General features: G+C 43.6%; 2 protein-coding genes across 5 annotated transcripts in view; one reads left to right on the plus strand and one right to left on the minus strand.

The window, feature by feature from the left end:
• The window catches only part of LOC139545018 (serine/threonine-protein kinase TAO3-like), a 156,042-nt gene that overhangs the window by 13,463 nt on the left and 115,859 nt on the right, over window positions 1-26,720 (plus strand). Inside the window, exon 1 of one of the 4 annotated variants that reach the window (XM_071352338.1) lies at window positions 706-1,262. The exons of the other annotated variants lie outside the window; for them this stretch is intronic. The gene's annotated coding sequence lies outside the window, so the exon portion shown is untranslated. Of the gene's footprint in view, window positions 1-705; window positions 1,263-26,720 lie in introns of those variants that run through there. 4 annotated transcript variants of the gene reach the window in all.
• The window catches only part of LOC139546009 (uncharacterized), a 29,071-nt gene continuing 4,789 nt past the window's right edge, over window positions 2,439-26,720 (minus strand). The window contains exon 3 of the mRNA XM_071354272.1: window positions 2,439-2,756. Within this exon, the coding sequence (XP_071210373.1) occupies window positions 2,439-2,756 (318 nt within the window). The remainder of the gene's footprint in view (window positions 2,757-26,720) is intronic.

The following is a 26,720-nucleotide window of genomic DNA, read 5'->3' on the forward strand; positions in this document are numbered from 1 at the left end:
GAAAGCCTTCAACTTGTTTTTCTTCTTCCCTTTTTGTCTCTCTCTCGCTCTCCGCCCCCTCATCCCTCCTGCCACGTTAGAGAAGACTTACTTTTGAATAAGATATTAAGGGGATGGATAGGAGAGAGAATGATCAGTTCTAACCGGTGATGCTGCTGGTTTATATACGCCACGACGGTAGCAAAGCACATGAAATATTAAAGCGTTTTGGCCGTCAAGCTTAATGTTCTGCGCTGATCTGGTTGAATATGTCTAATAGGAGAATGCCATCTCAGATGACCAGGACAATTATGCTCCTCGACTTTTCAGATTTTTCTGTTCTTCCTTTACATCTCCTCTAGTAAGATGACGTCATGTGTGTCTGTTTTAATGGTGATTTCATAAGACAGCGATCCCTGCACCGCTGAACGCGAGTGCTGGTCGTGTGAAAGCAGACGAGGGGGCGGGGGCCCAAATGGCACCCTGTTCCCTATATAAGTGTACTACTTTCGACCTGGTCAAAAGAAGTGCACTACATAGGGAATTGCCTGCATGCCATTTGGGATGCAGACTGGGTACAGATGTTTGGTAACAGGCTTACACTGTCAGCACCACAATATTTAATGACCAATATTGACCCCATCAGCAGCTACCGCTTCACAATAGACACCCTGTTCAGAACAGGTGTTACGTTGGGTCGCTGTACGGGAGCCATGAATGCAATGCTTGTTAGTATAATGTGGTCATCTGCCAACCATTAGGTTAGAGATGTAGAGGGAAGGTCTATACTACAGGGAAAAATAAGTGTCCACACAGTTAGGCTAAATCAGATGTCATTTCAGTATTAATGGCTAAGCTTTCGGTCACCATTGGCCGTCAGAGCATTGTTTGTGCACTTGAGATCTGATGGCTGTCTGTACACCATGTCAGCCTAATCAAAGGTGTGTGTGTGTGATGCTGCACTGTTTTCCATCTGCTCTGGGTTTTAAGCATGTTTCACGCCTAGCTGCCTCCCTCTCCTAATGTGATGCTCCACTGTCTGTCTCAATGAGGCCTGGAGGCCTGGCCGTCGCTCCAAGACATTCCTAACCCTAGTTCTCTCCTCATCGCCTGGTCTGGTGGAAAGTGTGCATTTACCTCTTGGATGGATGGCTGTGGAAGGAAAGCGTTAGTGGAACATGGGAATGTGTCTGCTCATCATGGTCCTCCAGCTGCCCAAGTCAGACCAGAATCACATGCAGGCATGGGCCAGTCAAGCACACTCATGGTCACAATTCATGGGGGTGAGTCTCAATTGTATTTTCTTGCATCCTCTCTCCTCACTGCTTCCTCAAAATGCATTGGAGGAGAGTGCAAGGAGAGAGGACACAAAGAATCAACGGTGGTCACCGCATAAGGGAAAAATGTATGGTTGGTTACATGTGTCTAGTGAATGCCGTCCTTGTGATTGTACTCCCACACTCCAGGGCCCAGTTTTTCAAAAGTTGACCTACCTGGATTTCGCTGAACTAATAGAATCCATAGAAATATAATTAATAGAATGGGAGTCCTTTAAGTCAATGAGTCCTTCGTTCTGTCAAGGTTCGAACAACCCCCCCCCCCCCCCCCCCCCCCCCACACACAGTTTTATAGCTAAAATCATGCTATTGAAAAAAAATGGTAGCATGTGTCTGACAGAGAATATTAGTGTTTTAGAGCTAATTTTCTGCTATTCTACAAGTTACCATGAGGCTTAGAGAAAGTGTTGTGGTTTTAAAGCTAATTTCCTATAATAAAAATAAATAAATCATGGCTTATGTGTTTATATAATATGTAGTACACCAGTCCGTTCTAGCCATTCTTCTTTTTCTATGTATTTAATCATATTCGATCTGCGAAATCCAGTTGAATCACTTTTGGAAAAACTGGGCCCTGAGGATCCATTCATTCTCTGTGTGTCTGTCTGAACTGACTGTTTTAATCTGTAATACTTGGGGGAGCGGCAACAGGGTGCAGCTGTCATCACACACAGAAAGGAACTGTGGAGCAGCAGAATAGCTGCCTCCATTGCATCCACTGTCTCTAATGTAGGCTGGGCTAATGGCTATGAGGATATGCCGACCTATTTGTGCTACGTAAATTGAAATAAAACATTTCACACCAATGTAGGCGCTAGCCAGTCTCATGGCTGGTTTGACATTTAATTCACCACTGCAAATATAGAATGGCTAGATAGGCAGACCAGGCTGTAGATTTAGGCTTATCAAACTGTATATGTTCCGCTCTTCTCCCTGTGTTCTTGGCGTGCATAGTACAAACCCCTCAGTCATAAGAGGCATTCTTGGCAAGTTGGTCTTCACTGACGGTGTGGGACTCAAGCAACTTAATTGAAGCCTTTAAAAGTAAAAAAAAATAGCCTCAGATTTTCTGGTGGAGAAAAACGGCACCTGTGACCGCCTGAGTTGGTCATCGAACCCCCGTTAGCTCTGTGTGTGTGAGCCACTGAGCCTCTTTCCTCTGAAGCCGCTCTGTCCCGGGGCCCCGGGGTGAAGCCGCTCTGTCCCGGGGCTCCGGGGTGAAGCCGCTCTGTCCCGGGGCGAAGCCGCTCTGTCCCGGGGCCCCGGGGCGAAGCCGCTCTGTCCCGGGGCGAAGCCGCTCTGTCCCGGGACGAAGCCGCTCTGTCCCGGGGCGAAGCCGCTCTGTCCCGGGACGAAGCCGCTCTGTCCCGGGGCGAAGCCGCTCTGTCCCGGGGCGAAGCCGCTCTGTCCTGGGGCTCCGGGGTGAATGGGCAGCCAGGGCTGTCATCACACAGGGAAAGTGACATGGCTAATGACTGTACTTGTCTTTTCTCTGCCCACTAGGTTGCATGTTTCTGTGTCCACAGAACACTATATTCTAGTTGAGTCTACTGTACACTTAGGCTCTTTCTCAATTGTAAAATAAAAAATCATCTTCAGTCCTCATCTCCTCACTTCCTCTCCTTGTTTTCCTCTCCTGATGTGAAAGCCAGCCTAATGCTGAGCTAGCACCACCATTCCGTTTTCACTCGTCAACTTTTTTCCCATCAGTGCAGATGAAGGGAAGGTGATGAGGATCTGATTTTTAGACAACTGAGAAAGAACCATGGCTGGTGTCTGAACTTATAGGGCCCTAAAATATCTGATAAACAAATCTATTGAACTTTTCTGTTAAATTCTGTTTTAATGTCTGGATTCTGGGAATCCGTCTGCATTGTCCTTAACGACTGTCTGGATTGTAGATTTTCTAGGGCCCTATTTGTCTTCTCTGCTCGTTGTTCTGCTGTGCTCTGGGGCTAGGTATCATTTAGTATAAATCGTTTTTTAAACCTGCATGTACCGTATAAAAGGTTGAAAAATTGAAGTGTCATGTCATAGCTTTTATGTACCATGCTGCGGTTGGATTCCTGAGCAACCCAACCCACAGTGGAGAAGCTACATTATGACTCGCTAGCGTTACAGTTGCAGAGAGGCGATGCCAGCTTGGTTCAGAGGGGTGATTGTAATGGACACATTTGCTGATGTGAGTGAGGTAATATCGTGGCGGATGGTGGTCTATTTTTGGGCTCTCCCTCGGCCTGCCTAAAGCTCTTTGTCTCACCACCACTCTACATCAGAGCTGCTGCTCGCTTCCCTGGCTGGCCAACAAACATCAGCTTTAACCTGTTCTCATTTTATAAAGTGTTGTGTTTTTTTTTAAAGAATCCTATTTGATATGTTATTGGTTGGTATAGTCACAGTGGGGCAGGATGGTGGCGTAATGTAGCCTACCATCTGTCGTCTAGTGTGCTGCTGACTGGCGTTGCAAACGCTGACGTATTCTGGCTTTTAATGGTGACATCAGTTTTGTCATTTGGAGAGAATGTGTACACTACAGCCGTAGCTTACTGGATGTGACGTAGGCTTGTATTCTCACACCTCTTCATTTGTTGGAGTTGGACTCGTCTATTTCCGCCAGTGAGTCCCAGGAGAAAGTATTGCGTAGGTCCCTGGCTCTGTCGCCGTGTTGCGCTGCTCACTGTGTAGCCCTAACTAATGCTGGGACTGTCTCCGTTGGGTCAACTAGAGATTTGCCTGTGATGAATCTGGGGAGATTGCATCGTGCTCATCGCAAGCCAGCAGTGAATCAGGCTAAATTTGATTTTAAGTCTCTCACTGCCACTCTCACTTTCTGCCTTTCTCTCTTTCTGCCACTCGCTCTCTTTCTGTCTCTCTCTCTCTCTCTCTTTCTGCCTCTGCCCCTCTCTCTCTCAATTCAATTCAAGGGGCTTTATTGGCATGGGAAACATGATTTAACATTGCCAAAGCAAGTGAGGTAGATAATATACAAAAGTAAAATGAACAGTAAACATTACACATACAGAAGTTTCAAAAGAATAAAGACATTACAAATGTCATATTATGTATATATACAGTGTTGTACAAATGGTTAAAGTACACAAGGGAAAATAAATAAGCATAAATATGGGTTGTATTTACAATGGTGTTTGTTCTTCACTGGTTGCCCTTTTCTTGTGGCAACAGGTCACAAATCTTGCTGCTGTGATGGCACACTGTGGAATTTCACCCAGTAGAAATGGGAGTTTATCAAAATCGGGTATGTTTTCGAATTCTTTGTGGATCTGTGTAATCTGAGGGAAATATGTGTCTCTAATATGGTCGTACATTGGGCAGGAGGTTAGGAGGTGCAGCTCATTTTCCACCTCATTTTGTGGGCAGTGTGCACATAGCCTGTCTTCTCTTGAGAGCCGTGTCTGCCTTCTCAATAGCAAGGCTATGCTCACTGAGTCTGCACATAGTCAAAGCATTCATTAAGTCTGGGTCAGTCACAGTGGTCAGGTATTCTGCCACTGTGTACTCTCTGTTTAGGGCCAAATAGCATTCTAGTTTGCTCAGTTTTTTGTTAATTCTTTCCAATGTGTCAAGTAATTATCTTTTTGTTTTCTCATGATTTGCCTGGGTCTAATTGTGCTGCTGTCCTGGGGCTCTGTGTGTTGTGTTTGTGAACAGAGCCCCAGGACCAGCTTGCTTAGGGGACTCTTCTCCAGGTTTCTCTCTCTCCTCTCTTTCTCTCTCTCTCTCTCGACTGAATATGCATCAACACTGTATGATGTGTGTCTCATTTCCCTCCATCTATAATGCATCACAACATTAAGGTCAACAAATACCTGCTCTAAGTAAAGGGGGGGAGGTGGGAGCCAAAGTTATATTTCTGTTACCCTTTTCTTGCTTAATATTCCATAATGCCTGGGTTTTGTATGCCTTTGTGAGCCTGAAGAGCCTGGGGTTGAACTGAACAATAGTCCAATTAAACTGTGACTCGCTGAAAACTGTGCCTCTCGCTCGCAAGCTCTCTCTCTCTGTCTCTCGCGCTGTCACCACACACGAATAGATGTGCTGCTCTGCACAGCTGATAGGCGCTGAACCCTACATTCATTGTTCTGTAAGAAATGTGATTGTCTGTGAAGACGGCGATGACTAAACAGATGTAGCAAGAGCGATGAAAATAACAAACAGAATATCTCCCTCTTCCTGTATACTGGCCTTTATGACCTCCAACATCAGCTATTACTTCCTGCTATCATGTTACTATAACAACCTTTTATATTATGACCATAATGGACATTCATCTCCTTTATAAAGGAAGACCTATTAGCCTGGACCATATAGCATCTCAGAGCAGGAGTGCTGATCTAGGACCAGGTCCCAGCCTGTCTTATTCATAATAATCGAAAAAGCCAAACTGATCAAAGATCAGAATTCCGAGTCCAAGACGTGTCGTGAATAGCGGTCGACCGATTAATCGGAATGGCCGATTTTAATTAGGGCCGATTTCTAGTTTTTATAACAATTCGGTAATCTGCATTTTTGGACACCGAATATGGCTGATTATATTGCAATCCACGAGGAGACTGCGTGGCGGGCTGAACACCTGTTATGCAAGTGCAGGCAGCAAGGAGACATGGTAAGTTGCTAGCCTAGCATTAAACTTATCTCATTAAAAACAATCTATCTTAACATAATCACTAGTTAACTGCACATGGTTGATTATATTACTAGTTTAACTAGCTTGTCCTGCGTTGCATATAATCAATGTGGTGCCTGAAATTGTGTCAGTTCTCTTGCGTTCAGTGTAAGCAGAGTCAGGGTATATGCAGCAGTTTGGGCCGCCTGGCTCGTTGCAAACTGTGTGAAGACCATTTCTTCCTAACAAAGACCGTAATTAATTTGCCAGTATTTTACATTATGACATAACATTGAAGGTTGTGCAATGTAACAGAAATATTTAGACTAACACGGAACCCAAACCGGCTGTGTGCCATCGTCCGCCATTGTGCGTAAATTTATTTTGTCCCCCCACACCAAATGCGATCACGACACGCAGGTTAAAATATCGAAACAAACTCTGAACCAATTATATTAATTTGGGGACAGGTTGAAAAGCATTAGACATTTATGGCAACTTAGCTAGGTAGCTTGTACTTGCTAGCTAATTTGTCCTTTTTAGCTAGCTCGCAGTTGCTAGCTAATTTGTCCTGGGATATAAACATTGATTTGTTATTTTACCTGAAATGCACAAGGTCCTCTACTTCGCCAATTAATCGACACATAAAACGGTCAACCGAATCGTTTCTAGACATCTCTCTTCCTTCCAGGCTTTTTCTTCTCTTGACTTTATATTGCGATTAGCAACTTTCATAAATTAGGTGCATTATCGCCACTGACCTCGTTTGTCTTTCAGTCACCCACGTGGGTATAACTAATGAGGAGATGGCACGTGGGTACCTGCTTCTATAAACCAATGAGGAGATGGGAGAGGCAGGACTTGCAGCGCGATCTGCGTCAGAGATAGAACTGACTTCTGTTTTAGCCCTTGGCAACGCAGACGCTCGTTGGCGCAATAATTGAATAACATAGATTTCTAAATTTATTTTGCAACGCTTGCGCATGCGACGTGAGCGGTGTAGTCAGCCTGTTAGGGTTGCCACCCGTTCGATAAAATACAGAACGGTTCCGTATTTCACTGAAAGAATAAATGTTTTGTTTTCAAAATGATCGTTTCTGGATTTGACCATATTAATGACCTAAGGCTTGTATTTCTGTGAGACTTAATTATAATATAATAAAAACAATGATTTGAAGGGGCAGTCTGACTGAGCGGTGGTAGGCAGCAGCAGGCTCATAAGCATTCATTCAAACCTCACTTTCCTCTGTTTGCCAGCAGCTCTTCGCAATGCTTGAAGCACAGCGCTGTTTATGACTTCAAGCCTATCAACTCCTGAGATTAGGCTGGCAATACTATAGTGCCTAGAAGAACATCCAATAGTCAAAGGTATATGAAATACAAATGAGAAATAGTCCTATAATAACTACAACCTAAAACTTCTTACCTGGGAATATTGAAGACTCATGTTAAACGGAACCACCAGCTTTCATATGTTCTCATGTTCTGACCAAGGAACTTAAACGTTAGCTTTCTTACATGGCACATATTGCACTTTTACTTTCTTCTCCAACACTTGTTTTTGCATTATTTAAACCAAGTTGAACATGTTTCATTATTTATTTGAGACTAAATTGATTTTATTGATGTGTTAAAATAAGTGTTCATTCAGTATTGTTGTAATTGTCATTATTACAAACAAATAAAAATCGGCCGATTTTTAATCGGTATCGGCTTTTTTTGGTCCTCCAATAATCTGTATCGGCGTTGAAACATAATCGGTCGACCTCTAGTCGTGAATATGGACACTAATCTATTAGACTCCTGTGATATTCAATGTGGTAATATAGCACTGAGCCTTAGGGGCGGTCTGTATGTTGAGCCGTAGGGGCTAGTGTTCTCATGACACCCGTATCATGACACTAGGAAGCAAGGAAGCAAAGGAAACAAAACGTGAACCGGACTCAATTTCTTGAGGAAAACAGTCCTAATGTTGGGGGGGAAAAGTTGCTTTATGTTACCCAGAGTCACATTTGTTTATTTTGCAAGCTATAGCACATACTATCTTTATAAAAGTAGATTTTAAAAGATCAGTTTTTATGTCTGCTTTTGTTTTATTTTGTTACCATGGAAAATCTGTTATCATGACAAAGCTATTAGGGGTAATGATCTCTGTATGTTGAGCCTTGGGGGCAGTGATCTCTATTGTGTGAGGGGGTGGTAGATGACTGATTTCTTCCAGATAACACATCTCATCGTCTTCCTAGACCATCGTCTTCCTTGACCAAAGCAGAGCTATCCTAGATCTCATGAGGGTGTTTGGGGAGGTCAAAGCCTTGGTGACCCTCTGAGGAGGTTGTTAACCCGGGAAGGCTAGCCAGGTCAACGTATTAGCAAGGAGAATGGATGTTATGCAGTGTGTGTGTGGAGAATGGATGTTATGCATTGTGTGTGTGTGTGTGTGGAGAATGGATGTTATGCATTGTGTGTGTGTGTGTGTGTGTGTGGAGAATGGATGTTATGCAGTGTGTGTGTGTGTGGAGGATGGATGTTATGCTGTGTGTGTGTGTGGAGGATGGATGTTATGCAGTGTGTGTGTGGAGGATGGATGTTATGCTGTGTGTGTGTGTGGAGGATGGATGTTATGCAGTGTGTGTGTGTGTGTGTGGAGGATGGATGTTATGCAGTGTGTGTGTGTGTGTGGAGGATGGATGTTATGCATTGTGTGTGGAGGATGGATGTTATGCTGTGTGTGTGTGTGGAGGATGGATGTTATGCAGTGTGTGTGTGGAGGATGGATGTTATGCAGTGTGTGTGTGGAGGATGGATGTTATGCAGTGTGTGTGTGGAGGATGTGTGTGTGTGTGTGTGTGTGTGTGTGTGTGTGTGTGTGTGTGTGTGTGTGTGTGTGTGTGTGTGTGTGTGTGTGTGTGTGTGTGTGTGTGTGTGTGTGTGTGGGATGGATGTTATGCAGTGTGTGTGTGGAGGAGGATGGATGTTATGTTTGAGTGACTATTGCGGTTCCTAATTGCCCCTGAGGGGATAAATACAGTTATATTACAATTGAATTGAACCAGGATTCAGCTTGAGTACAGTCGACATGAATGGGAGGAGGAGGAGTGGAAGATTAGCTAGGATAATGGCAGTAGAGGAGACAGAATCCTTTATAGGTATGGAGCAGGCCAGCAAAGGGTCACTGCGCTATGATGTGTAGGTTAGCCGACACAGAGAAAGGTTGTTGTGTACGAGAGATCTCACATCACATTTGGCTGGCCACTGACCAGGGGCCTCATTTATAACCTTTGTGTAAATTTGACACTAAATATCAGTGTTGTGGTTTAATGAACTTGGCATATGCATGTTTTCTGCTATAAATCAGACCTGTCCTGAAACTGTTTGTGAACGAACATTATACCTGAAAAATGCCCATCGGTCACCTTTTATGGTGACAATAAGTATTGGAATTAGGCCGAGACCGTTTCTAAAGGAGATCTTGATCACATCTTTGGAGGTTTTGGCAGAATGTTTTGCTGGAGCCTATCTGACTGTTAATGAAAAACAAAAAAATAAATGCAAATTGTTGTGGACCTGTAAACAAATAGTTTGAATTCAATAATGTTTTGCATTTACATTTTTCCAAATCTAAATATGCTGCACTGCCCGTGAATTCTGAAACTTTGTCTAGTCTGGGAAAAAAATGAAAACTACATTAGCCCTACTTAGTGGTAGCCTTCATAGCTGTCTGTTTACCTGTTCGATTCTGCTGTATGTTATAAACTGCGCAAAAAAGTTTGTAATAACCTATTTCATTAATATAAATGAGAGATGCGCATGGTATTTTGTTTTTATGAATACATGTGGAATATGAACTCAGCACGGCCAGAAAATGATTTTATTCTGCAATGGTTGCGTAATGTATTATCTTTATACATTTAAATGTTGTCTACTGGAGAAATTTGACATTAGAGTATTCAGTTGTAGCCTACAAACATCAATGGAATAGGTGAACCATCTGTTCTACTGTTTAAACTGTGCTTCGGTTCGGAAAGCTTGGAGCAAAATAATTGAAATATACTGAACAAAAATATAAAGTGTTGGAGCCATGTTTCATGAGCTGAAATTAAAGATCCCAGAAATGTTCCATACACACACAAAGCTTATTTCTCTCATTTTGTGCATAAATGTGTTTACATCCCTGTTAGTAAGCATTTCTTCTTTGCCAAGAGAACCCATCCACCTGACAGGTGTGGCATATCAAGACGCTAATTAAACATGATCATTACACAGGTGCACCTTGTGCTGGGGACAATTACAGGTCACTCTAAAATGTGATGTTTTGTCACACAACACGATGCCACAGATGTCAAAGATGTTGGGAGAGTGTGCAATTGGCATGATGACTGCAGGAATGTCCACTAGAGGTGTTGCCAGAGAATTTAATGTTAATGTCTTTACCATAAGCGTCCTCTAACGTCGTTTTGGAGAATTTAGCAGTACGTCCAACAGGCCTCATTACCACAGACCACGTGTATGGTGTTGTGGGCGAGCGGATTATGGATGTAAACATTGTGAACAGAGTGCCCTATGGCAGCGGTGGGGTTATGGTATGAACACAGTTGCATTTTATCGATGGCAATTTGAATACACAGATTCCGTGATAAGATCCTGAGGCCCATTGTTGTGCCATTCAATCGCCGCCATCACCTCATGTTTCAGCAAGATAATGCACGGCCCCATGTCGCAACGATCTATGCACAATTTCTGGAAGCTGAAAATGTCCCACTTCTTCTATGGCCTGCATACTCACCAGACATGTCACCCGTTGAGCATGTTTGGGATGCTCTGGATTGACATGTATGACAGTGTGTTCCAGTTCCAGCCAATATCCAGCAACTTCGCACAGCCATTGAAAAGGAGTGGGACAACATTCCACAGGCCACAATCTACAGCCTGATCAACTCTATATGAAGGAGATGTTTCTCTGCATGAGGCAAATGGAGGTCACACCAGATACTGACTGGTTTTCTGATCCATTACACTACCTTTTTTAAAGGTATCTGAACAACAGATGCATATCTGTATTCCCAGTCATGTGAAATCCATAGATTAGCTCCTAATGAATTTTTCAATTAACTTATATGAACTGTAAATCTTTAAAATTGTTGCATGTTGCGTTTTATATTTTTGTTCAGTATGGGTTATCTATTTACTACTGTGAGGTGGGTCCAATTAAATGAGAGATGGGAGAAATGAAGGCCTGTCCTACTTGTTGTAGGCCTGAAGGATTTTTTGTCAGTATGAAACCATCAGTCAGAATACAGTGGCTTGCCAAAGTATTCACCCCCATTTGCATTTTTCCTATTTTCTTGCCTTACAACCTGGAATTCAATTTTTAGGGGGGTTTGTATCATTTTATTTACACAACATGCCTACCACATTGCAGATGTAAAATGTTTTATTGTGAAACAAACAAGAAGTAAGACAACTTGAGCATGCATCCTATTCACTCCCCCCCCCCCCCAAAAAAAAAAGTAAATACTTTGTAGAGCCACCTTTTGCAGCAATTGCAGCTGCAAGTCCCACGGGTTATGTCTCGATAAGCCTGGCAGATCTAGCCACTGGGATTTTTGCCCATTCTTCAAGGCAAAACTGCTCCAGCTCCTTCATGTTGCATGGGTTCCGCTGATGTACAGCAATCTAAGTCATACCACAGATTCTCAGTTGGATTGAGGTCTGGGCTTTGACGAGGCCATTCCAAGACATTTACAGTTGAAGTTGGAAGTTTACAAACACCTTAATCCGAATACATTTCAACTCAGTTGTTCACAATTCCTGGCATTTAATCCTAATCCTAGCCATTTTGCCACAACTTTGGAAGTATGCTTGGGGTCATTGTCCATCTGGAAGACCAATTTGCAACCAAGCTGTAACTTCCTAACTGATGTCTTGAGATGTTGCTTCAATATATCCACATCATTTTCCTACCTCATGATGCCATCTATTCTGTGAAGTGTACCAGTCCCTTCTGCAGCAAAGCACCCCCACAACATGATGCTGCCACCCCCGTGCTTCACGGTTGGGATGGTGTTCTTCGGCTTGCAAGCCTCCCCCTTTTTCCTCCAAACATAACAATGGTCATTATGGCCAAACAGTTCTATTTTTGTTTCATCAGATCAGAGGACATTTCTCCAAAAAGTACGATATTTGTCCCCATGTGCAGTAGCCAACCGTAGTCTGGCTTTTTTATGGCGGTTTTGGAACAGTTGCTTCTTCCTTGCTGAGCGGCCTTTCAGGTTATGTCGATATAGGACTCATTTTACTGTGGATATAGATACTTTTGTACCTGTTTCCTCCAGCATCTTCACAAGGTCCTTTGCTGCTGTTCTGAGATTGATTTGCACTTTTTGCACCAAAGTATGTTAATCTCTAGGAGACAGAACGCATCTCCTTCCTGAGCGGTGTTACGGCTGCGTGGTCCCATGGTGTTTATACTTGCGTACTATTGTTTGTACAGATGAACGTGGTACCTTCAGGCGTTTGGAAATTGCTCCCAAGGATGAACCAGACTTGTGGAGGTCTACAATTTTTTTTCTTCTGGTAGGCCTTGAAATACATCCACAGGTACACCTCCAATTGACTCAAATAATGTCAATGAGCCTATCAGAAGCTTCAAAAGCCATGACATAATTTTCTGGAATTTTCCAAGCTGTTTAAAGGCACAGTCAACTTAGTATATGTAAACTTCTGACCCACTGGAATTGTGATACAGTGAAATGATCGGTCTGTAAACAATTGTTGGAAAGATTACTTGTGTCATGCTCAAAGTTGATGTCCTAACCGACTTTCCAAAACTATAGTTTGTTTACAAGAAATGTGTGGAGTGGTTGAAAACTACTTTTAATGACTTGAACTGTAAATGTTTCCCCTTAAACCACTCGAGTGTTGCTCTAGCAATATGTTTAGGGTCATTGTCCTGCTGGAAGGTGAACCTCCATCCCAGTCTCATCTGACCGGAGTACCTTCTTCCATATGTTTGGGGAGTCTCCCACATGCCTTTTGGCGAACACCAAACGTGTTTGCTTATTTTTTTCTTTTAAGCATTGGCTTTTCTCGCCACTCTTCCCTTAAGCCCAGCTCTGTGGAGTGTACGGCTTAAAGTGGTCCTATGGACAGATACTCCAAGCCCCGCTGTGGAGCTTTGCAGGTCCTTCAGGGTTATCTTTGGTCTCTTTGTTGCCTCTGATTAATGCCCTCCCTGCCTGGTCCGTAAGTTTTGGTGGGCGGCCCTCTCTTGGCAGGTCTGTTGTGGTGCCATATTCTTTCCATTTTTAATAATGGATTTAATGGTGCACCGTGGGATCTTCAAAGTTTCAGATATTTTTTATAACTCAACCCTGATCTGTACTTCTCCACAACTTTTTCCCTGACCTGTTTGGTGAGCTCCCTGGTCTTCATAGTGCTGCATGCTTGGTGGTGGCCCTTGCTTAGTGGTGTTGCAGACTCTGGGGCCTTTCAGAACAGGTGTATAGATGCGTAGATCATGTGACAGATCATGTGAGACTTAGATGCCACACAGGTGGACTTAATTTAACTAATGATGTGACTTCTGAAGGTAATTGGTTGCACCAGATCTAATTTAGGGGCTTCACAGCAAAGGGAGTGAAAACATATGCACATGCATATGCATTTTTACTTTTTTGTAAAAGTAATTTTTTTCACTTCACCAATTTGGACTATTTTGTGTATGTCCGTTACATGAAATCCAAATAAAATCCAATTAAATGACAGGTTGTAATGCAACAAAATAGGAAAAACGCCAAGGGGGATGAATACTTTTGCAAGGCACTGTAGGTGAGGAATTTATTCTGCAATGATCATGGAAATAAATAACAGGAAAAAGATGCCTATTACTAATTATTATAAAATTCAAAGATAAATACATTTTCTGTCTTCTCGCTAACGGCAAATGATTGCATCTTGTTGTTTTATGTTTTGGGGCAGGGCTAGTTGAGAGGAAGTGATAGCCAGCCTGCCTGTGTGTGTGTCAGTCAATCACTCAGTTGGGTCTGTACTCCGACTGAGTGATTGAATCATACATAAATACACACACACACACACGGCAGGTTGGTGGCAGATAGTCTAGTGGTTAGAGCGTTGGACTAGTAACCGGAAGGTTGCAAGATCGAATCCCTGAGCTGACAAGGTGAAAATCTGTCGTTCTGCCCCTGAATAAGGCAGTTAACCCACTGTTCCTAGGCTTTCATTGAAAGTAAGAATTTGTTCTTAACTGACTTGCCTAGTTAAATAAAGGTTTTAAAAAAGAAACACACAGTTCAGTAGTGTCTGTACTGTCAGACTGAGGGTGCATCTCAAATCGCTCCCTATTCCCTATGGGCTCTGGTCAAAAGTAGTGGACTATATATAGGGAATAGTGTGCAATTTGGGATGCAAACCCTGACTGACTGGAGTGCATACAGTACTGTATATCCAGGCTGTGTGCCTGTAGTCTGACAGAATGGGTGAGTCTGGGATAACTGTCAACAGCTCTCTGCCCAGTCAGGCTTATATCTATCACTGTGTGCTCTGCTAGGCCTGAGGTTATATGCTACCTGGAACAGTCTGTACACGCCTGCATGCCGCACGCAAGGTGTTTTGACGGCTGAGCGTGTGTGTGTGCGCGTGCTTATGCGTGAGGTGAAGACGGGGGGGGGGGGGGGAATTGGTGTTGTAGAGTGGGTTAGTCCCTATACCAGGCAGTCTATGCCTGTAGTGTGTTTGTAAAGGCAAGTGTTACTAACTGGTAATAATTTACAGGGATCCATCAATATTTCCCCATGCTTAAAGACTTGATGGTTAGATGTAGTTCTACAGCATATTGAAGCATATAGATTTTTTTCTTGGTGTAATGGACCTCAGGATTACACGTCAGTAAGTTACAACCAGCAGGGTATTTCCTAACACAAATAATTTCCAGGCTCCTCCCACCGACTACACCACTAACACGTCAGTAATAATACTTCACACTCACTACTACTACTACCACAGGGGTGTTAGCCTACATAGAGTTCATTGTGGGTAAAATAATACGTAAATTCACACACAGCACCACAGGGCTGAATTCTAACCGTTATATTGGAAGAGCTGAGGATTGTCTGATGAAATAGTGCTGTGAGAAATAGAGAGGGGGTGGGGGGAAATCTCTCACTGTAGAGTTCTGAGCCTGCATTCATTCCCAAATTAATTGCAAGCAGACTTTACCAGGGCTAAAAGCTGAAATCCTAGGCCTAAACCGATGGGCCTTCTCCCTCTCTCTCTCCTTTCTCTGTAAACTCCTAGCCATGATGTACGTAATTGATCCTGCCAGTGTATATTAAAGAAAGAGAAGCGTGAAGGAGCACAGGGAAATGACTCAGTGGCCTAAATGCAATGTTTCCTTTTTGGTGTTTCCTCCTGCTACATTTCCTCCCACTCTCTTTTTCTTTCATTCTCTGTCGTTCGTTCTCTCTCTTACTCTCCTGTGCACGCTCTGTCTCTTTCAATCTCTCTATCTTTCTCTCCTTCTCTTGCTCTCATTCTACTTTTCTCTCTTATTCCTGTGCTGATCATTCTCTCATTCTCTCTTGTCCTTGTATGTCTTTTTTTAAATAGCAGCAGACTAGTCAAAGGATGTAGGCTAGGCTGGCTACATCATGTCTAGATCCTGGCTCCATCGTCATGTCGAGGCCATGTCTAGATCCTGGCTACAGGTCTAGGCCATGTCTGGATCAACTGCCTCTCTTCAAAATGGCTGGCTGGCCACCCCAATGGAGGAAAGGGAACACTTCATCCAGTCTATTCTGAAGTTGGCAGATCTGAAAGGGTAGTACTTCATAAATGTATGCCAATGAATCCCAACCTCCCTGAGAGCTCAGTGACGAGCCACACGCAGCGTGACATGCGCCAAGTCTAGGTCCAAAAGGCTCCTTAACAGCTTCTACCTCCAAGCCATAAGACTGTTGAATAATTAATCAAATGGCCACCAGGACTATTTACATTGACCCCCTCCCTTTGTTTTTACACTGCTGCTACTCGTTGTTTATTATCTAATTCCCTCAACTAACCTGTACCCCCGTACACTGACTCGGTACCGGTGCCCCCTGTTTATAGCCTCTGTACTTTTTATTATTTGTTACTTTAGTTTGTTTGGGAAATATTTTCTTAACCAAGAGTGCAATTCAAGAAGAGTTAAGGGCTTGTAAGTAAGCATTTCACAGTAAGGTCTACTAGACTTGTTGTATTCGGTGCATGTGACAAATAAAATTTGATTTTGAAATAACACTCACCTCAAGAATGAGGCCTTGGAGAGAGTCTGAGGCTGCATCTCAATACTATATGAAGCGGTCTTGTGTCCCTTTAATGTATCTGCACTGATAAGAAAGACCTGGACAGGTGATGGCAAATTCCCAGTAGGCCACCCGTCCACCATATTGTTTTCATATATCATCCTGTGTGGAAGAGGAAAGGAAGACACGATTGCAATGCACCCCCAGTAGCAATGTGAACTGTCAGTGTTTCAGTTATACAGTATTTTTAGTGCAGTACAGAAGGAGAGGAAACGACTGTAGACTATTGAGATCCAACCTATCTCTCTCCTACTGACTTCCTCCACTAGATCAGTGAATGAAACCCAACTCCTCCCGTCCTGCTCTGCCTGCCAAAAGTCACGTGAGGACAGTTCTAGTCGGGACACCTCATCTCTTGGCAGCGATGCCACTAGCCCCGTTAACACACTCACGTCTAATGCATAGAGCCAAAGCCATGCAGTGTCTGTTCATTTGATATTTTAAATATTTAATGGTGTAAATCTGATGAGCGGCTCTGGGTTTGCGTGTGTGTCTATACCAGAGCCTGGGCCTGTACCCGGGTGGGTTTTGTCTTTTGCCCTGTGCTCGATTCTGTGCTCGATTCTGTGCTCGATTCTGTGCTTGCTGTGAGATGGGCTTCGTCCCAAATGACACCCTGTTCTCTATATGGTGCAGCCCCTCCGCACCTCTCTGATTCAGAGGGGTTGGGTTAAATGCGGGAGACACATTTCAGTTGAATGCATTCAGATGTACAACTGACAAGGTATCCCCCTTCCCTTTTGATTGGAAAATCATGTTGAGCAGCCCTCTACTCCAATCCCCCTCTACTCCAATCCCCCTCTACTCCAATCCCCCTCCTCTCTCAAACTAGATCAGTTGGTGTGGTAGTGTGCTGAGCCACAAATGGAAGTGTGTGTGTGTGTGTGTGTGCAGATTGTGTGTGTCTATGCTGTGTGCGTTTGCTCGTTCACGCACTCCTCTCATACATTTTACATGCCCTAGTGGGAACGAGGCTGAAGCAGCAACATGACTCACTGGGCTTGGGTAGACTTCACCACAGGCACTTGTTACGGTTGTGTCAGGCCAGGGTCATCCATGGAACTGTGGTGTGCTGTAGCTTACATGAGAAGTGTGTGTGTGTGTGTGTACCCGTTGTACTGTATCAGCTTTGGCAGTTAGCAGAGCTAGGCAGGCCTGTAGCAGCCAGTCAGTCGATGCTGAAGCTGCCTGAAACCAAACCCTAGCCACAACACAGCGGGTGTAAATCATAGTTAATCCATACAAACTGACAGTCACGTGGGATTGATTTATTTATTTAATACTGGACCAATCACCAGTTTCTCCCTCATCACTTTTATAGCTCTGGTTAACGCACGCTAGCATGCTACAGGCAAGGTCTGCCTTTTGGAGTCTGTCTGTCCTAGTGTGTGTACATGCATATGTCTGTGCGTGTGTTTAGGTGTGTATGGGGAATGCGTTTGTGGCCCTGTCAAATCAATGCAGCTGGTAACTGATAGTGTCATAAACAGACCTAGGGTTATTGTCCAGTCAATGACAATACAGTTGAGCTGGGGCCATGGGGCTGTTTTCCACACACTGATGGGAATCAGTACTTATCGAATGGTCTTCCATCTCTGTGTTCTGGCTACATCTATAACAGCAGTGGGTGGCAGCCCCATGCCAAACCATGTCCAAAAGAGACAGGACCACAGTGGGAAATAACTATTTATTCTTTCTTTTTTTGCTCCAAATTCACCATCTGCTTTAGTAAAGCCTAGTTCCTGCAATGACTCTAACTGGTGAGTAAATTGGAGTTGAGTGAATTATATCCATTGGCCTGGTTAGGGTGGTGGTTGAGTGAATTATATCCATTGGCCTGGTTAGGGTGGAGGTTCAGTGAATTGTAACCATTGGCCTGGTTAGGGTGGTGGTTGAGTGAATTATATCCATTGGCCTGGTCAGGGTGGTGGTTCAGTGAATTGTAACCATTGGCCTGGTTAGGGTGGTGGTTGAGTGAATTATATCCATTGGCCTGGTTAGGGTGGTGGTTGAGAGAATTATATCCATTGGCATGGTTAGGGTGGTGGTTGAGTGAATTATATCCATTGGCCTGGTTAGGGTGGTGGTTGAGAGAATTATATCCATTGGCCTGGTTAGGGTGGAGGTTCAGTGAATTATAACCATTGGCCTGGTTAGGGTGGTGGTTGAGTGAATTATATCCATTGGCCTGGTTAGGGTGGTGGTTCAGTGAATTATAACCATTGGCCTGGTTAGGGTGGTGGTTGAGTGAATTATATCCATTGGCCTGGTTAGGGTGGTGGTTGAGAGAATTATATCCATTGGCCTGGTTAGGGTGGTGGTTGAGAGAATTATATCCATTGGCATGGTTAGGGTGGTGGTTGAGTGAATTATATCCATTGGCCTGGTTAGGGTGGTGGTTGAGTGAATTATATCCATTGGCCTGGTTAGGGTGGTGGTTGAGAGAATTATATCCATGGGCATGGTTAGGGTGGTGGTTGAGTGAATTATATCCATGGGCATGGTTCTAGAGGTTAGGGTGGTGGTTGAGAGACTTGGTCTTTAAACTCTAACCTGTTTTAGAACTTTTGTAAAACCTATTGGCTTAATGCCCAGTTAACCTCAGATTAACCAACAGTCCATTCACCAAACCCTCCGATTTAAATGTCACTAGTCCTGGGAGAGTGGATGGATGTGATTGGACAGTAATTGGACAGATGTGTAGGAGGAGCAAGTAGGATGTTGCCTGTTGTTGGTTAGTGTGTGTCTAGGTAGTTAAATTAGCCTACCACTGGCCTATACCAGGAGTTATTCCTGACCAGGTCACAGTCAGGAAAAGCTCTTGGCCCTAATAGTTTGAGAATAGATCAGTGTAATATTTTTTTATTTGAACCTTTTTATTTAACTAGGCAAGTCAGTTAAGAACAAATTGTTATTTACAATGACGGCCTACCGGGGAACAGTGGGTTAACTGCCTTGTTCAGGGGCAGAGCGACAGATTAGGCTAGTTTTAGGTATGAATCATTCATTTATTCTGTTTTGCTAAGGTCATCTTACCACGGAAGTAAACTGTCAGTGAAGTGTTATTTTTTGGAACTGTGGTTGTCATTTGCCCCCGTTCAGTTAACTCAGGCCCGAGAGGGAGTCGTCTGTTTTTTTCAATTTATTGACTCGTCGAAATGTTAAAACGTGTTTTTCCATATATAGTCACACCCATTGCTGCATGTCCAGTCATGTGAAATCCCTAGATTAGGGCCTAATGAATTTCTTTCAATTGACTGGTTTCCTTATGTACTGTAAGTCAGTAAAATCTTTTAAATTGTTGCATGTTGTTTATTTTTGTTCAGTATATATGTAGGCTACTGAGGTTGTCTGATGCTTTAAGCACACAGTGATTAAATAATTAAGACGCAGCAATGAATCAAGAGGGAGCCAGAGATAGCGTGTAAAAACAGACTTTGTTTACTTGCTGTTTGATGTGAAAAAAAAATACTTTCAGAAGCTCCACAGCTCATTATTGGTGGTGAGTTAAGACAATCAGAAATATTATCAGATCGTCAAATGGACACATTTATAAGCCTACATTTGCATGCAGGCCAGGTAGCCTAGGCCTACTTCTATGCGTAATCAGGTGCGTGTCCTTACTCAACATTGACAGGAGCGCTCCATACAAAACACAATGACTAAATTGACAACTTGCAAACAGAATGAAATAAATCAAAATGTTGGCTGCATGTCATTTCAAATCAAAATGTATTTTTCACATGTGCTGAATACAACAGGTAGACCTTACTGTGAAATGCTTACTTACAAGCCCTTAACTTCTCACGAGTTACCAACCCTGATCCGGTAGCACCCCCCCCCCCCCCCCCCCACTGAGTAGCATAGCTAGCATAGCGTCACAAGTAACTTGTAGCATCTAAATATCATTAAATCACAAGTCCAAGACACCAGATGAAAGATACAGGTCTTGTGAATAAAGCCACCATTTCAGATTTTTAAAATGTTTTACAGGGAAGACACAATATGTAAATCTATTAGCTAACCACGTTAGCAAAGGACACGATTTTTTTACTCCCAATAGTTTTTTCCTGCGTCAGTAGCTATCACTAATTCGACTAAATAAAAATATATATAGCCACTAACCAAGAAACAACTTCATAAGATGACAGTCTGATAACATATTTATGGTATAGCATAGTTTTTTTTTTGAAAAATGTGCATTTTTCAGGTATACATCACAGTTCTACATTGCAGCTGCAATCTGAAATAGTGCTGACCCAGCCAGAACAATTACAGAGACCAACGTCATATAACGAATTACTCATCTTAAAACATTTCAGAAAAATACACAGCGTACAGATATTGAAAGCCCAACATCTGGTGAATCCAAACAATATTTCAGATTTATTAAATGTTTTATAACGAAAACAAAATGTAGCGCTAAATTAGCATAGCTATACCAGGCAGATTCGGCTAGGCGCCCACGGCCAGTTCACATGCACAACAGATATGATATAACATCGTAAATTGGGTCTTACTATGGCTGATCTTTCATCAGAATGTTGATCAAAGTGTCCTTTGTCAAGATGAGTCGTTGGTTCCGTTCAGAATTGTTCCTTTCCCACTCCATTTAGCACAGGTACTGGTCGAGTGGCACGGATCTCTCAAACGTAAATAAAATCAGACAACGGAACACCACAAAACTCCCGAAAAAATTCAAATAATCTGATTAAACTATATTGAAAAAACATACATTACGATGATCTGGTCACATGTATCAAACAAAATTCGACACGGAGATAGTTTTCATCCATAATGGCCGCACAACAGAAGACAATCGCAGCTACAAGTCACACGATTTAGAGAACCGGAAGTTGTCGGTCACGCCAAAGAATTAGCTCTCATTTCACGTCAGTCCCAGATAAACAAGATATTTTTCCTCTGACGTCCTCTTGACACCCAGAGGAAGGCCAATGAGGTGTGTTTCGGGTCATAGGGGGCACGACCATATATAGGCAGAGCGTTGAAGCTGGCATACACATCTTGCTTTTTTCTTCTTGGTCATGGAAAGTGCTGTCAAATGACTTCTGTATCACTCAGAGACAAAATTGAAACGGTTTTAGAAACTAGAGATTGTTTTCTTTCCAATGGTATTATTTATATGCATATAGTAAGAGCAATAATTGAATAAGAGGCAGTTTAATCTGTAGAGCAAATTATGCTAATGGGAAAATAGCACCCCCTGTATTCTCAAGAAGCTTTTAACCAACACAGCAGTTTTAACAATATAGAGTTAAAATATTTACAAAATCAACTGAAGTGTAGGAGAAAAAAAAAAGTTACACAATAAAATATCAAGGGGCTATATACAGGGGGTACCGGTACAGAGTCAATGTGGAGGCTATATACAGGAGGTACTGGTACAGAGTCAATGTGGAGGCCATATACAGGAGGTACCGGTACAGAGTCAATGTGGAGGCCATATACAGGAGGTACCGGTACAATGTGGAGGCTATATACAGGAGGTACCGGTACAGAGTCAATGTGGAGGCTATATACAGGGGGTACCGGTACAGAGTCAATGTGGAGGCTGTATGCAGGGGGTACCGGTACAGAGTCAATGTGGAGGCTGTATGCAGGGGGTACCGGTACAGAGTCAATGTGGAGGCCATATACAGGAGGTACCGGTACAGAGTCAATGTGGAGGCTATATACAGGAGGTACCGGTACAATGTGGAGGCTGTATACAGGAGGTACCGGTACAGAGTCAATGTGGAGGCCATATACAGGAGGTACCGGTACAGAGTCAATGTGGAGGCTATATACAGGAGGTACCGGTACAGAGTCAATGTGGAGGCTATATACAGGAAGTACCGGTACAATGTGGAGGCTATATACAGGAAGTACCGGTACAGAGTCAATGTGGAGGCTATATACAGGAGGTACCGGTACAGAGTCAATGTGGAGGCTATATACAGGAGGTACCGGTACAGAGTCAATGTGGAGGCCATATACAGGAGGTACCGGTACAGAGTCAATGTGGAGGCTATATACAAGAGGTACTGGTACAGAGTCAATGTGGAGGCCATATACAGGAGGTACCGGTACAGAGTCAATGTGGAGGCCATATACAGGAGGTACCGGTACAATGTGGAGGCTATATACAGGAGGTACCGGTACAGAGTCAATGTGGAGGCTATATACAGGAGGTACCGGTACAATGTGGAGGCTATATACAGGAGGTACCAGTACAATGTCAATGTGGAGGCCATATACAGGAGGTACCGGTACAGAGTCAATGTGGAGGCTATATACAGGAGGTACCGGTACAGAGTCAATGTGGAGGCTATATACAGGAGGTACCGGTACAATGTGGAGGCTATATACAGGAGGTACCAGTACAATGTCAATGTGGAGGCCATATACAGGAGGTACCGGTACAGAGTCAATGTGGAGGCCATATACAGGAGGTACCGGTACAGAGTCAATGTGGAGGCCATATACAGGAGGTACCGGTACAGAGTCAATGTGGAGGCTATATACAGGAGGTACCGGTACAGAGTCAATGTGGAGGCTATATACAGGAGGTACCGGTACAATGTGGAGGCTGTATACAGGAGGTACCGGTACAATGTGGAGGCTATATACAGGAGGTACTGGTACAGAGTCAATGTGGAGGCTATATACAGAAGGTACCGGTACAGAGTCAATGTGGAGGCTATATACAGGAGGTACCGGTACAGAGTCAATGTGGAGGCTATATACAGGAGGTACCGGTACAGAGTCAATGTGGAGGCTATATACAGGAGGTACCGGTACAGTGTCAATGTGGAGGCTATATACAGGAGGTACCAGTACAATGTCAATGTGGAGGCTATATACAGGAGGTACCGGTACAGTGTCAATGTGGAGGCTATATACAGGGGGTACCGGTGCAGAGTCAATGTGCGGGGGTACAGGTTAGTCGAGGTAATATGTACATGTAGGTAAGGGTAAAGTGACTACACACAGATAATAAACAGCGAGTAGCAGCAGTTTAAAAACTGTGGGGTGTGTCAATTCCAATAGTCCGGGTGGCCATTTTCTGTGCGGTAGCAGAGAGAACAGTCTGACTTGGGTGACTGGAGCCTTTACCATTTTTTTGGGCCTTCCTCAGACACCGCCTAGCATATAGGTCCTGGATGGCAGGAAGCTTAGCCCCAGTGATGTCCTGGGCTGTACGAACTACCCTATGTAGTGCCTTATTGTCAGATGCCGAGCAGTTGCCATACCAGGCAGTGATGCAACCGGACAGGATGCTCTCAATGGTGCAGCTGTATAACTTTTTGAGGATCTGGGGACCCATGCCTTATCTTTTCATTCTCCTGAGGGGGAAAAGTGTTGTCATGCCCTCTTCATGACTGCCTTGGTGTGTTTGGACCATGATAGTTTGTTGGTGATGTGGTCTCATCGTTGTCTGTGATCACGCCTACCACCGTTGTGTTGTCAGCAAACGTAATAATGGTGTTGGAGTCGTGCTTGGCCATGCAGTCGTGGGTGAACAGGGAACTGAGCACGTGCCCCTGAGGATCCCCAGTGTTGAGGATCAGCATGGCAGATGTTGCTACCTACCCTCGCCACCTGGGGGTGGCCCATCAGGAAGTTTAGGATCCAGTTGCAGAGGGGGTGTTTAATCCCAGGGTCCTTAGCTTAGTGATGAGCTTTATGGGCACTATGGTGTTGAATGCTGAGCTGTAGTCAATGAACAGCATTCTCACATAGGTGTTCCTTTGGTCCAGGTGGGAAAGGGCAGTGTGGATTGTGTCATCTGTGGATCTGTTGGGGTGGTAGGCTAATTGGAGTGGGTCTATGGTTTCTGGGATGATGGTGTTCTGAGCCATGACCAGCCTTTCAAATCACTTCATGGCTACTGACGTGAGTGCTACGAGTCGGTAGTCATTTTGGCAGGTTACCTTCGCTTTCTTGGGCACAGGGAATATGGTGGTATGCTTGAAACATGTAGGTATTACAGACTCGGTCAGGGACAAGTTGTAAATGTCAGTGAAGACACTTGCCAGTTAGTCCGTGCATGCTCGGAGTACACGTCCTGGTAATCCGTCTGGCCCTGCGGCCTTGTGCATGTTGGCTTGTTTAAAGGTTTTAGTCACATCGGCTACGGAGAGTGTGATCACACACTCTCCGTAGCCGATGTGAATAAAACCGTTGTTCCGTCATCCAGAACAGCTGGTGCTCTCATGCATGCTTCAGGGTTGCTTGCCTCGACGCGAGCATAAAAGGCATTTAACCCGTCTGGTAGGCTCGCCTCACTGGGCAGCTCGCGGCTGGGTTTCCCTTTGTCCTTAATAGTTTGCAACCCCCGCCACATCTGACAAGCGTTAGAGCTGGTGTAGTAGAATTCAATCTTAGTCCTGTATTGACGCTTTGTCTGTTTGATGGTTCGTCTGAGGACATAGCTAGATTCCTTTATAAGCGCCCGGATTAGTGTCCTGGGGCCGGATTCTCAAAACTTTACTTAAGAAAAAACGTAAGAAGTTTCTTAAGGAAAAAAATAGTAAGTTGATAAGAGTTTGTAAATGCATTTCCTCAATGTTCTTAGGAACTTCGTAAATATCTTATGTGACAATGACATTAGTGACGTGCTTGAAACCAATAAAAAAGCCTATGTGACAGGGATGATCGGATTTGGTTATTTTGTTATTTTTCACACACAGCCATCAGACTAGCTATATCAAAATTGGATCACCAAGAAAAGAGATTGAAGTGATGTTGGAGGAAATGGCAGCCAGGAAAAGGTTGCTGTTGGGGAGACTTGATAACTGCGGGGTCACTGTAGACACCAAAAAGAAAGCATGTGCGGGAGTGGCCGAGTCTGTCTCTGCCGTCGGGGGTATGGCAAAGGACAGTGACTCTGTAAAAAATAAGTGGTCTGACATCAAGTCGGCTGCTAAGAAGGGATCTGAGAGACCGTTAATGTGGACCAGCTGGAGGAGAAGGTGTCGTCCATCATAGAGATGGTGGTAGAGAGAATGCGCAACCGGTAAGTTAGTTATCTACTTTAGCTAGCTAACGTGTAAAGACATTATAGCCAAAATAGCTAACGTTAACGTCATTAGCTAAGTTAGCCAAGTTCTTCTTTGCAAATTGACGAGATAGCGCTAGGTATTTAACACTTCTAGAATATTGTAATATATTGTTAATTGCTAGCTAGCTAGATAATGCATGTTTAATTTGTTTTCTTGCTGTATTTAAATATCCGGTAGCCACCTGTCTGGCGCAAGAAAACATTCATGGTTACAAAAGTATCCATTCATTTCAAGACAACTTTAGGACAGCTAAACCCTTAAGTAAATTTCCAAGAAGAAATCCTAAAGCATTATTTTCAAGAATCCCAATTCTTCTTAACTTTTTTTTAGTAAGAAACTTACTAAAAAAACAAACATTTCCAATAACTCTATTGAGGAATAGCAACTTTGCTTAACTTAACTGCCATTTTTCCTTAACTATAGACTTAAGAAATGTCTTCTTAAAAACGTTTCGTGAAGAAACGGCCTCTGCTCCTTGAAAGCGGCAGCTCTAGCCTTTAGCACGGTGCGGATGTTGCCTGTAATCCATGGCTTCTGGTTGGGGTATGTATGTACGGTCACTGCGGGGACGACATCATCAATGCACTTATTGATGAAGTCAGTGACTAATGTGGTATACTCCTCAATGCCATCGGAAGAATCACGGAACATATTCCAGTCTGTGCTTGCAAAACAGTCCTGTATCTTAGCATCTGCTTCATCTGACCACTTTCTTATTGACAGAGTCACTGGTGCTTCCTGCTTTAGTTTTTGCTTGGAATCAGGAGGGTAGAATTATGGTCAGATTTGCCAAATGGAGGGCAGGGAGAGCTTTGTACGCATCTCTGTGTGTGGAGTAAAGGTGGTCTAGAGGTTTTTTCCCCCTGTGCATTTAACATGCTGGTAGATATTGGGTAAAATGGATTTCCCTGCATCAGTCATTAAAGAACATGTTTGAACTTTTTATTTAAGAAAACAAAACTGCCATGCTGTCCAATTGTATTTATTTTTTGAAGTACCGTGATATGATATTTTGACCATATCGCCCAGCCCTAGTGTGACTGTGTGAGACTTTAGTAGCGAGATGTGCTCCCCTCGCCCTGCATCTGACTGTTAGACTACAATTACAGGAGCAGGGTGAGGGAGAGGGCAGGAGCACAGAAACCATACAGCCTCCGGTTCACTACACACACACACACACACACACAAACCCCTCCCCCCTTACACACACGCGCACACACACAAAGGGACCTTATGTAAAATGTATTTAATATATTCAAGTTGGAAAGTGAAAATCTAGGTTAGCTCTAGCCCTGAGGTTGATGTGGACTTTCCCCCTCGCCCTCCTGGGGAAAATGACTAAGTCATGTTGTTG

This window comes from Salvelinus alpinus, chromosome 19 (assembly GCF_045679555.1).
Source record: "Salvelinus alpinus chromosome 19, SLU_Salpinus.1, whole genome shotgun sequence".
Lineage (NCBI taxonomy): Eukaryota > Metazoa > Chordata > Actinopteri > Salmoniformes > Salmonidae > Salvelinus > Salvelinus alpinus.